The sequence below is a fragment of the Cherax quadricarinatus genome, chromosome 49 (assembly GCF_038502225.1).
Source record: "Cherax quadricarinatus isolate ZL_2023a chromosome 49, ASM3850222v1, whole genome shotgun sequence".
Classification (NCBI taxonomy): Eukaryota; Metazoa; Arthropoda; class Malacostraca; order Decapoda; family Parastacidae; genus Cherax; species Cherax quadricarinatus.
The window spans coordinates 3,561,011-3,574,500 of record NC_091340.1 but is presented as its reverse complement, the minus strand read 5'-3'; the positions used below and the strand labels follow the sequence as shown (position 1 = coordinate 3,574,500).

Genomic DNA, 13,490 nt, shown 5'->3' with positions numbered 1-13,490 from the left:
TTGGTTATAAGGATTTAATCTTGGATAAATGTGTTTAAAGAGCCCTGTTTCAAAAGAGATAGACTAGCTCATTCCAGTCATCCCAAGATAACGTCTAGAGACGCTACCGAAAATAGCACATGACATCCTCCTCTCTGGTTATTTTTTCATCACTTTCATAGCCTCCCTGTCTTCAGAAAGTCACTGACTACTCTTCATAGTTATCTCTGAATTCCTGAGCTCACTCTCCTTCCTTCACTGTTTCTGCACCTACTAACCTCCATTTCATTTCCTTTATGGTCTCCTTTAGTCTCTTACTTCTTGCAGTTTTAGGAATATGTTGTCTGCTAAAGTAGACTTATTTACCCGTTCTGCAACTCCTTCCTTGGCTTTGTTACAAACTGCCAGTTTTCTTCTGGTGGGAATTAAATCTTTCATTGTTCCCTCCTTCAGTAGTTCCCTTCAGCCTTACCATTACGTCATCCAGCTTTAGGACCTTTTCCTCTGCCATATTTGCCTTATTTATCTGTTCTGTGATTTCAACTTTTGCTTGGAAGGGAAGTGAACTTTTCCTGAAGTTCCTCTCTCAGTTGGGTCTTCAGGATGTCCATTATCATTACCAAGTAGTGTCAGCCGCATCCTGTATCCCACTTTTCTCCCCAACTTTGAGAGCGCCTTTGACTTGATTTTTTTCTCTTGCAAAAAAAAAAAGTGTGTGTGTGTGTGTGTGTGTGTGTGTGTGTGTGTGTGTGTGTGTGTGTGTGTGTGTGTGTGTGTGTGTGTGTGTGTGTGTGTGTGTGTGTGTGTGTGTGTGTGTGTGTGTGTGCTCACTTATTTGTGGTTGCAAGGGTCTATTCACAGCTTCTGGCCGTGCCTCTTCGCTAGTAGCTTCTATGTCTACTCTCTCCATGCTCCAAGAGCCCTATCGTACCTCTACTCCAACCTATGTATGGATCCTGCCTCCTCTACTTCACTCACCAGATTGTTCCACTTCCTGATAACTCTAAGGCTGAAGAAATACTTCTTAACATCCCTATGACTTATTTAAGGTTTTAACTTCCGGTTGTGTTCCCTTGTTCCTGTGTCCCATCTCTGAAACATTCTGGCCCTATCCACCTTGTCAATGCCTCTCAGTATTTTACACGTCGTTATCATATCTTCCTCTATCCCTCCTATTCTCTAGTGTCGTCAGATTGAGCTTCTTTAACCTCTCCTTGTAGTACATACCTCTTAGCTCATGGACTAATCTTGTTGCAAACTTTTGCACTCTTTCCAATTTGTTGACGTGCTTGACCAGGTGTGGATTCCATACTGGTGCTACATTCTCCAGTATGGACCTGACGTACACAATGTACAGTGTCGTGAATGACTTCTTGCTTATATGTCGAAACGCAATTCTTAGATTTGCTACGCGCCCATGTGTGTGTGTGCATTCACATTTGTAAAACGCCTTAGTATTATATACCTCTGCCATTGAGGGAGAACATCCAGCAGCCTGTTGCACCCTTAAAGTGGGGATAAGAAAGGACTTCATGGATGAATCATGGTTCTCATGAAATCAGAACGTAGCATATAGAACCACCATAAACTTCATATTTTCAAGAACTGACACTACATATAGTATGTAACCGTCCCTAGGATTTAGATTTTGCCACCGAAGTGGCTAGTTTATTGTGCACCCCATATCCATCCTGTAGACGGTAGCGCAAAAGCATGTGGGTACACAAAAGGCCTATGAACTAGGCCCCAAAAGGGTTAACTGGTGTACATATGGATTTATATTTACATATCTACAGTTCACTTATCTGTTACAAGCAAATTTAGGAAATTTGCTTAGTATATCTGGTATCTTATTTTCATTAATAAGATATCTTGACATGTCACATAGGTTATTATACTGTCTGTCTCTGTATTCCTCAATAAGTGGACAATTAAGCACATAGTGTTCAAGACAGTGACCATATGCCTGATCTCATAATTTGCATTTAGTTTGATCATCATCTGTGTGTCTTCCAAACTTCCAGAACTACTTGTAACCAAGCCTAAACCTGGCCACTACGTCCCTAGGAGATGCACGTTTCCTCTCTTAATATTTCAGAGAGACGAGGAAGGGGGCGGGGGTTACAGCAAGTGTTGAGTATCAGTATCAGAGTTCCTTGAGTCACCTTGGACAAACTTTTGTTTCTTCCTTTGAGGGTTTATGTACATGCTGATGACCATACAGTCAAAAAATAAAAGAAATTTGTATCTTAGATCGTGAGGCTCTGTGTGTACTTTTTAGAGTGCTGTAGCCTTGAAGGCTCTTACAACGATGTGGAAGACTCGTGTTGTAGGCTTCAGGCTACTGAATCTGCCACGCAAGAGTTCTGCTCATTTCGACAGTGCAACATTGATAGGTTGTGTAGTGGTTCACACGTCCTCACACCGTTTTATCCTCCGGCACCGTCAGGAACACCAGCTGACACAGGTACTCCACTTTGTCTGAAAAGAATGTGCATTAGTGTTAATGGCAGCCGCAACTTTTACAATATGTTAAGCGATAACTGAAGCACTCAGAATAAAATTAACGTAATTTTATAAAAAAAATTGTACTCATAGACCTATCGAAAACCTTTAAAGTATTTTAAGTAATCATCATAATAATAATATTAGTAATTAGTAGTAATTATACAAACAACGACAACAATGAGAACAAAACACCAGTAACAACACCAGTAACAACACCAGTAACAACACCAGTAACAACACCAGTAACAACACCAGTAACAACAACAGTAACAATAACAACTGAAACAACAAGACATCTGAGATGATAGGTATTTCACTATACATTTAACCTTGGTCTTCCTGTCTCCATCGCATCGGTTCTCAAGCCAACAACGTTTTCTGGAACAAGGGATTAGTTGTCCCGTCTTTCATATATTTATTATAAATAACGGGAATTTTGAAGTTTTAGTGTTAGTAATTTTGTTGATGTAGTGTAGATGATGAGGATTATAGCTGATTGTTAAGATTGTGACCTAAATCGTTGAGGAAGCTGGACGCTCCTGAACTAAGTTAAATAACTGAGCAAGCATCGTTAGTTAATAACAACTTTAACGTAGCAACGATCTCCCCATCACCATTAAAAACTCTGTCAAAAAGAGACCATGTAGAATAGTCACGACTGGAGCCAGTGAATACAGAATCCATATTGGGGACGGGGTGCTGTAAAGTATACATAAACTTGACATCTGGAACCCTGGAACAATGAATTAAGACATGAGTACTCTCCTGTATGTGGTTGCAGGGGTCGAATAATGTGGAAAATATAGGTATTTTCCAGAATCCGTTACACGCACCCCCCAGTCGGGGAGAATGGGGACATAAGAGAGGAGAGAGGACGCCTAGAGACAGGCCTCAGTTCTGTATATACCTAATTCCAAGAAGTAGCCTCGTATAATTACTACATTACTATTATACATATTTAAGTTAAGTTAGAGATAGTCGCTTAGCTTAAGGCAGTAGCTACATTTTCCATAAACAATAGGCCGTAGGCATCTTCAGCCCTCTAGTTTTCAGTGCCGACTGACGTAGGCTGAGCGCAGCGGTCAGTCATGATTGGGTAATGAGACAGTCGACTTTCTCCACACGAACCTTGCGCGGTGAATAGCCATACACCACGATCAGCACAAGCAAGGGTCTCATTAGCTGAACCAGGGAGTTGTGTGACTCAACACGTATTTCTTAGGTGATTCCCGGTCTTCTACCTCCGCGTAAGTATTCATCTGTACTCTGTATACTCGTGCTGGAATTGGCCTCCCATGACCAGAGATTACCATATCAACTGCCTGTTACAAATCACACTGCCTAGTGTGAGGAATAAGGTCAGTACCCCATTGATTAAGGTACTGTTGAGCTCTGTTCCACAAGGCACAGTACTCGCCCCCATCTTATTCCTTATCCTCATATCAGACATAAACAGAGATATACACCACAGCACCGTATCATCCTTTGCGGATGATACTAGGATCTGCATGAGGCTGTCATCTGCTGAGGACGCGGTTAACCTCCAAGAAGATATAAACAAAGTTTTCCAGTGGGCAACGGTAAACAATATGATGTTCAATGAGGACAAATTCCAACTACTCCGTTATGGAAAACTGGAGGAGATAATAACTAGAACAGAGTATACTACTGACTCCGGCCATACAATAGAGCGGAAAAATAATGTAAGGGACCTGGGAGTAGTAATGTCTGAGGATCTCACTTTCAAGGATCACAGCAGTGCCACGATCGCACGTGCAAAGAAAATGATAGGATGGATAATGAGAACTTTCAAAACGAGAGATGCCAAGCCCATGATGATCCTTTTCAAATCACTTGTTCTCTCTAGGCTGGAATACTGCTGTACATTAACATCTCCATTCAAAGCAGGTGAAATCGCAGATCTAGAGAGTGTACAGAGATCCTTTACTGCACGTATAAGTTCTGTCAAGCACCTTAACTACTGGGAACGCTTGGAAGCACTTGACTTGTACTCGTTGGAACGCAGGAGGGAGAGATATATCATAATCTACACTTGGAAAATCTTGGAAGGAATGGTCCCAAATCTGCACACAGAAATCACTCCCTACGAAAGTAAATGACTGGGCAGGCGATGCAAAATGCCGCCAATAAAAAGTAGGGGCGCCATTGGTACACTAAGAGAAAACACCATAAGTGTCCGGGGCCCAAAACTGTTCAACAGCCTCCCATCAAGCATTAGGGGAATTGCCAATAAACCCCTGGCTGCCTTCAAGAGAGAGCTGGACAGATACCTAAAGTCAGTGCCGGATCAGCCGGGCTGTGGCTCGTACGTTGGACTGCGTGCGGCCAGCAGTAACAGCCTAGTTGATCGGGCCCTGATCCATCGGGAGGCCTGGTCATGGACCGGGCCGCGGGGGCGTTTATCCCCGGAATAACCTCCAGGTAACCTCCAGGTAACCCCCCTGAAGTGGCGCGATAAGCTTCAGGCTGGGTTTCACGGCTGCAACGAGGGACCACTAACCTGACTAAGCTATGATCCCGCAAACACTGCCTAATTCCCCACAAGATAGCATTCCATCTTGTGGGGAATTTCTTGATAGAAGGAATTCTTCAACACTTATCCAACCTTTGGACGAAGACCTACTTACACTAGTGGATGGTTCCACTGTGATCCCGCCTCCTCCTGCTTCGACTCATCTGTTTACAGTATATAAGTCACTTCTCCGGCCATATGCTGTACTTTCTACAAGATTGATGGACTGAACACATCGATTCCAGGCTTAGGAACTGATTACCTCAAACTCCTTTCCTTACACCTTTCTGTTTTGTATTAGACTGATGAAGCCACTGTGTGGCTAAACGTTTTTTCAGTATAGATTCTCATATGTTGCATAAGTGTCTCAATCATCAACTTGTCGGTTTTTAAACCATTTATCACTACTTGCTAATGCTAGGTATGTCCTACTCTTTCCAATCATACCGTCTCATTGAGAACTTTGACAAACCATTACTTTCCTACATAAAACAGCACTGAAGCAGGCCTACCGCAGTCGAAGTAGTCCTACTGCAGTCGAAGTAGGCCATGCCGAAGAGTTAGACATGATCTACTTCCACTATTGGGTTCCGACTACCTGTGATAATGACTCCATCTGCTGCAATCATTTAGTGAAGATAAAGCTGATACTGTTGCTATTGCCGCTATTATCACCATTATTATTATTATTATTATTATTATTATTATTATTATTATTATTATTATTATTATTATTATAATTATTATTATTATTACATTTGGATCACAGTGTCTAACTCACTGACCCATAACCTGGAGTAATTTCTGTGGTTTCTTCTGTCTGTGGATGGTGAAGTAGTAGACTGGAAGACCCGTGATGATGACGATCACTGCCACCAACACTTCCAGTGGTTGACGGACCACTGGCAGCACCGTCAGGAAAACAGAGACCATGAAGTATATTATGGGGAGGCCGATCCACACCTTGTAGGGAAGGGAATGAAAAATAATCATCGTAAAAGATATCAAAACTTGTGGTGATGAAATGGGGAGACGAGTTATGTTTTATGCTTGACGGCAGAAAGTGGAAATGGTGAGAAAAATAATTGATTGCCCCTTCACAAATGAATAGGCAGATAATTTGAACAGGCAAATAAATCCTATAGCAAAACAGGTAAATTATGTAGATATAAATGTACATTATTTACCTGTATTGCAGACTTCTTTAGTCGACATACAGAGGTGACTTAAATACCGGAGACAACAGAAGTAGTGGAGAGATAGAGATGTGTTGAATAGTCTCTCAGGCTTGAAGAACTTGGAGACAGGAGCGGTGAAGCAGTTCAGAGACGATGTTACAGGTGGCCTGAGCTAAGTAATCAAAGAAGTTCATGCCAATAGATTAAGTGTTAGGCAGCAAAAAACATTCTTTGAACCACGACTCCAAGATGTTGCTCTGCCAGACAAGCATGTTACATTCATGGCATAAAAATCAGCCTGTAGATAAATAATACACATGCACAACACTTGGGCATCTCTGTTACGGTGAGGTTTCACCAACCAGTTGTTTTATCAGTCTAATGCAGCAAATATTCCTGGAAACGGTGAAAGATATGAAGAAATAGTTTGAGATGATTAATCTTTCAGTCTTGATGAATTTGTTGGAGATGGTGGAAGGCTTAAGGAAGTAGTCTGAAGTGAGTAGTCCCTCAGCCTTGCTAGGATGTGTTCGGTCTCGATAAATATGGATACCCGAGAGTGGGGACATATATGCTGGAAACAGGAGAGGTGAAACAATTCGATGATCTGAAGAGGAAAAAAAGATTTCTTTACGTGATTCTTTTCACACCCAAACCAGCACATATATACGGTCTGTCCAGAACTTATAAACCAGGAAGCCCAGTAAGGTCTCTCACTACAGGCATGGTAACGTTCCACATTAACAAGCTGCCCATTGGCTGAACATCTTATGCAACGCTTGGGAATTATTATCATAGCTCACTTAAAACACTTTGGAGATTTTCTCAGTAGAGTCAAAGACATGGATAAGGAATAAGTTACTTAGTGTCGACGTGACGTCCATGTCCACCAGCGTAGCCACAACACAAGACATTAAGAGATAAGATAAGATAAGATTTCGTTCGGATTTTTAACCCCGGAGGGTTAGCCACCCAGGATAACCCAAGAAAGTCAGTGCGTCATCGAGGACTGTCTAACTTATTTCCATTGGGGTCCTTAATCTTGTCCCCCAGGATGCGACCCACACCAGTCGACTAACACCCAGGTACCTATTTGCTGCTAGGTGAACAGGACAATAGGTGTAAGGAAACGTGTCGGAATTTCCACCCGCCGGGCCACACCCAGACCACCGGGCCACACATTGACTTCCTTCGTGTGAAAATTCACGATGGGCTCAGCTTATCCTTCCTTACACAATATTTTCTTAAAGCCATTAAATTGTGTTTTAATTGCATCCGTTTTTCGTTTGAAGACTTCAAGTACAAGTAGTCTTTCGGCTTGGCTATGGGTTCACTCTTAAGTGCAGTCATGGCCAGCCTATACATGGAACGTCTGGAGGAAGAGAGACTGATAGACTCACTATCCTCATCACTTCATTAGAGACTGAAGACCCCATCCAGCTCATCCAGATATGAAACCGCTGATACGTAGCCCTCTCTACTAACTCCGTTGCCATACACGCCTCCAACGTCCCTTCCAATACTGCATTACAAGTAAGGGACATAACCAAGTTCAATCCTCTGCACAGGTATACATAATCCCTTGCAATGATTGCAACCAATTATACGTGAGCGAAACTTCCAGAGACCCCCAAACACGTATTTCAGAACACCAGTACGCAGGCAGAATGGACGACAACCACTACCACATAATTCACTACAGGAACGCAAGACTAATCATCATGAAAGAAGACACTCTGGGTAGCAGGATATTAAACTCATCACTCATCTGTATATCCAACAATTTCATCCAGAAACAAGTACTGTAACCTAGCTGAACCCCTTGCCAGGAAACTTCTTCATGGTTATCCAACATAACAACAGACCAACCAGCCCATGCTGGTGGGTGCTTTTCAAATCCAACTTCTCCTCAGCCATCAACTTCAACGTTCCTCACCTGACCCTTCACGTCACTGTGCTCATTATAGATACTCACATACTCTCTGCTCTGTGACGTGATAAAGCCCATCGTGTGGGCGAAACGTTGTCAATAAAGAATCCCATTATACTGCATTTATGTATTCTATTCCATCCATGTGAACGAAATAAAAACGAAACCTTGAAGGGAAAAACAGGAAAAACATTCAGACAGCGACGTAAGTGTCCTCCATTGGGGGTACCTGATAATAATAATACTAATAATAATAATAATAATAATAATAATTTTGAACGAAATGTGTGTCCAGCTGACCTTCATTGGCCTGTGTCGGTCGGGCTGCTTGATGCGGAACCAGAAGAAGGCTATCATGGAGCCCAGTTCAACCAGACTACCGGAGAATGAGAGGTAGTTGATGAGCACTACCACGTCTGAGGTCACGAACATCATCATGGTGATAGAGGCCTGAGGGTCAGAGAATAGGGCAGTGTTAAAAAGCAAAGAATTATATAACCCCTTTCAAGGGGAAACGTCTTCATGCTGACAAAGGATTCTTGGTCTAAGGAACTTATTATGCCCATTGTATGTATTAAATACGTATTGTAAATAAAGTATGCTACTTATTTCCCGATATAGAAGATGGAATCAGATTCTCCACACACCACACGTATTCTCTACAATTATATGACCTGTCATGGCAGTATACAGACCCCAAGCTGTGTGAAACGTCGTTCCTAAGCCCAAGACTAAGGCCAAATCCCACGCCAGTGGCAAAGACACAGAGACTGGCACAAAGACTGGCTGAGGCAAACGTATAGCAGAGAAAGGTGTCTGTGCACCATCCGTTCCCTCCGCCTACACTGCTGGGGTAAAAAACTGCATAAAAAGTTCCCATGTTGCATTAAAAAGCATAGTTGAATATCTAAAAGGAAAGGTCGATCATTGAAAATAAAGGTACCACAACTACTAACACTAATGTTGCTACAAGATGCTACTACTACTATGCTACATGCTTTGGGTAATCCCATGTTAATCAGAGTTCCTGAACTAGTTCTTACACTAACGTCCGTGGTTCGAGAGGCTACAGCTGATCACATCACTGTATTTAGTCAGCCCTGTATTGTATCTTTTTCTTAAAGGACTAAATTGTTTTAGTGCTCACAATTTTACATCTTTCAAGGGAAATTTGTTCCAGTGTTTTATAACTTAGAAAATCTCTATCCCATACTGTTGTGCACATCTTGCCTCAGATATTCATGCCAGTGTCTCACATTTTCGCATCACGCTGCATTTCAGATTCGTTTTAGTGTCTTTAAAGTTTATATGTGATCTTGTAGTTTCCATTTCCTAAGTAAAAACAGATGTACTTTGAGTCTTCGTTTTTGATGTTAGTTTCTAATGAAAAAAGTTTTGCTGCATCTCTCTGCACTCACTTTAGATTAACAGCATTTTATGCAATTTAAGGACCATAAGTATACAGTGTATACCTTCACTGCGTGGGTTGATCATTCACTGGGGTGACCTTGTAGGGACTGTCCACTTTTTCCTGACTCATTCTATTTTCCTAGTGTGTTTTTTTTCCCTGACAATGGCCTTCTTCGAAATGTATTTTCAATCCATCTATGGCTTCTCTTTCTTTGTTTATACCAATGAGTCTTTTTTTTGAAATCGTCTCAATCTTACCTCTACTGATTTTTCCTAAGAAGTTTTCCTCTGCTATATCTAGTAGTTGGATCTGTCCAGCTTCGCTCTGCTGGGATAACTCTTTCCATCACCAGCATTTTTTTTTTCATATCTTCGCTGTTGCCTCTACGTAAAAACTGCTGCTTTGGTGCTCTTCGTTAACTCGAAATCTTCGCTGGCTTTTCTCAGTCATAAATATCAGCTTCTCTACTTCTTAATCCGAAGTACCAAAACTCTTTCTTGATTCATCTTTGGAACAGGCTAAGCCATCTCATTGCAGGGGTTATGGCTTACTCAGGAATCAGCGGGAATGAAATTAAAGAAATTGACGCTTCCTTCACTTACTCCCTCATTTCACTGGGCTTCTACCACCAAATTCCATCTGCTTCTCTGATGGTCCGCTGCCCATAATTATAACACCCAGTCCGGATGCTGTGTATGGCACTGATTGTGCCTTGTGCTCTCCTGAATTACGTCTCACCTCTGTCAATTCAGAATGGTTGTCCATCCTTTCCTGCCCTTGGTGCTTTTTTTTTTATCCCAGATTTTTCTATGCTAGGACTATCCTTCATGGGACTCCTACGTGTCTCTACATGATGCCTGAAATCAACCGTTGTTGCAGATTTCTGCGGAAAAGCATAAATGTTCCCTAGAATTAAGCATGTTACCCCAGGAGCTATAAACTAATCTTTGGTCGTGACGGCCCTTTATTGTTTTTCAATTTTTTTTTCACACTGATGCGATATTACTCAGGACACTCATCCTGCAGAATATTTGTCACAACGCTAAAAGAGAGGCGACTCACGATGAAGATGAGGGCAGGGATGGGAATGCAATTGTGGACGTGGAGTTGGGAGAACACTCGTGGTATGTGGCCGCGCCTCGAACTGGCAAACAGAAGCCTCGCATCTGCGAAAATGACGCCATTGGAGGAACCAGCAGTAGAACAAGCCACGAAGAAGGGAATCATCCACGCCATCACACCCATGGTCAGGTTGCCGAAAAGCTGAGGTAGTAAATATAAATATGGATTCATATATATATATAAGCAAAACAACCACAGAGGAAGTTGAATGATAGCTCTAGGCCTTTTGTGTTGCAATAACACATCATCAGGAGCTTGGAAAGTTGCAGAAATAAGTAAGAGTATCTGCAGATTCATGCAGAGGGACGCTTGCAAGTGTTCCTCTGAATGAATCTGCTAACATCTCTTTCTTATTTCTGCAACTTTGCAAGCTTCAGATGATGTGTTATTGCAACACTAAAATCGAGAATTTAGCTAGTCCCAAGAGACTGCCTAGACGACTCTGGTTCAAATCATAACCAGTTCCAGTATGTTTTTTGCTTTAAAAACCACTGCAACCTTGGATCATTGATACGGGAAATCTTGAGTCTAGCGACTTTCTTAATACGATTTAGAATTTTTTTAAAAATAGTTTGTGACAACGCCAACTAGAGGAAAGACCCTGCTTGACCTGGTTCTTACCAACAAGGAATCGCTAACTAATAAACTCGAGGTTAATGATGAGCTTGGGAAAAGCGATCACAAGTCTCTTAGTTTCAATAAATCATGGATTTATCTTAATAACTACAACCAAGCCAATGTCTCCGACTTCCACTTGGCCAATTTCATAGGACTGAGGAATTACCTGGGGCCAGTAGGCCTGCAGTAGTTATCCTTCTATCTTATGTTCTTATACAACTGGAGTGCTACTGGGCTGGTGACTAATACTGGCCAGAGTGGACAACTAGTGCTTCACGTAACCCAGAACGAAACCCTCAAATCTTCCCTAGCTTAGTTACCCTTAGTGGAAACCTTGGCGGTATTCTCATTGCCCTACTGATGTCACTCATCTCAGGTTGGAAGTGAGATTAAGACACATGTCGTACACATTCGTACACATCAGGTTGGAAGACATTATTACTTGATGTCAGATGCCCATCCTGTGTGACTGAATATAGCAGGGAAAACTTTGGCTGTTTTTGTTCTCACTACGTAGCAGTCATGAATACTGGGTTACTGTATCAGCAAGAATCAAATGGTGTGCTGCAAACAATAGCGAAGATAAGACAAGCTGTTGAACAAACTTTTATTGAGACAGTTTTGTTCTCTGTTATTATGAACGTTTGATAAAACCCTACACGGAACAAAACGCTGCCGCAATATGAAGTTGTTTTGCAACATGTGTTTTCTTCTTAGTGAATATGTATGCTGATGTATCCAGTTTTGATGAATAATGAGAAAAACACGAGACTCACCACAGCCACGGCTGCAGAGGAGAGCATCTGGCTGGGTGTGAGCACAGCGAGGTAGGCGCCGTTGGTGAGGACATAGATCACTGTGATACTGGTGAACGAGATAGCGATGGCCTTCGGCACGTTCCTGTTACCGGAAGAGTGAAACATCAACTATAATACCAGCAGGAATTTTCTTTCTTAAAAGAATCTGAATAATAATTTGAGAACGCCTATTCTGATCTTTAAATTTTTGACACTGACGTATCCTACTGAACACAGAAGAAAGTTTTAATGACTGCCAGTACAGCTACCCATCTGTCCAAAAATGTGTTGCATTTTTCATTCTTAAACTTGTAAATGACCTTGCTGGATAACTTCAACTTTAATCGGCTGATGCATCTAATATCACTGCTAATTTATATGTACTGGTGCTAATTTATAAATTTACTAAGATAACTGAAGAAAAAAGGGTATTCCATGCAGTAACTGGGAAATACCTTTAATAATCACCTTCAAACTTGCAGTGCAGGTTTGTTTTGATCATGGAAAGGTTTGTGTTGATGTTAGGCTTTATAAGCCGCAACTGACTAGTTATTCTCCAGTTATTCTTGCGATAACTGGAGAATAACGTTCCTGATTAGCTTCAAGCTGATCAGAAAATGTGGGGAAAGTGAGGAATGTTAGTGGTGGATCCTCAGTACAATAAAGCCTCTTCTGAACGACATTAAACTGTCAACACTAGTGGATCCTCAGGAAACAGAGCCGCAGTTTCTCTACCTTTCCAGGATAATTAAGTAAAATTATTATCTCTTGTAAACACTGAGGTAACTGGGCTGGGGTTATACAACCCAGGGACGACTTTATCAGACTGTACAGCGATTGAAACACATGTATTTTAACAGAAAGTAATGTGGGCCTATTGAAGGTGTTAATCTACAGCTCCTGTGCCTCTTTAGGGAACTGATCTCCAGTTCTTGGGCTTTTCCAGGCCCTTAAGCTTCAGTGACAGGCTTTTCGAGTGTGTTGATCGAAGGAGCTAAGCTTCCAGGGACTCTTAAAGGTGTTGACCTCTAGCTCTTGAACTTCTCGGGAGGGATGATTTACTGCTGGTAGGTTTCTTAAGAAAATCATAGTGTGGTTGTGACTCGACAAGTACTTAAAGAAAAGACACAAATAGGAAAAATAATAATGATAATAACTATATATACGGGTACCCAAAAGTTAATCTTCAGTGTTTTCCTCTGTCTTTAATATTCCTTCATTTCTCCTTCGCTGGTAATCTGACAGCCAGGTACATCAGGCTTTCTAATTTGTACCCAAGTTTATAATAAATTCGAATGTTAGTTTCCAGGGATTTACATTATATGCTACGGTGATTATCTGGTATCACAGAGTGACTCAGACACGTCTAGTTCAAATTCAAATTCAAAGTTTATTCTCTATAAGGATTACAATG

At 41.6% G+C, this 13,490-nt stretch overlaps 1 protein-coding gene across 1 annotated transcript in view; it reads right to left on the bottom strand.

Moving 5' to 3' along the window:
- Positions 1–682: 682 nt before the first annotated feature.
- The window catches only part of LOC128696972 (Y+L amino acid transporter 2), a 31,591-nt gene continuing 18,783 nt past the window's right edge, over positions 683–13,490 (bottom strand). The window contains exons 5-9 of the mRNA XM_070095100.1: positions 12,056–12,179; positions 10,602–10,802; positions 8,429–8,578; positions 5,806–5,983; positions 683–2,460 (exon numbers count right to left, since the gene is read on the bottom strand). Of these exons, the coding sequence (XP_069951201.1) occupies positions 2,399–2,460; positions 5,806–5,983; positions 8,429–8,578; positions 10,602–10,802; positions 12,056–12,179 (715 nt within the window). The 3' untranslated portion in view covers positions 683–2,398. The remainder of the gene's footprint in view (positions 2,461–5,805; positions 5,984–8,428; positions 8,579–10,601; positions 10,803–12,055; positions 12,180–13,490) is intronic.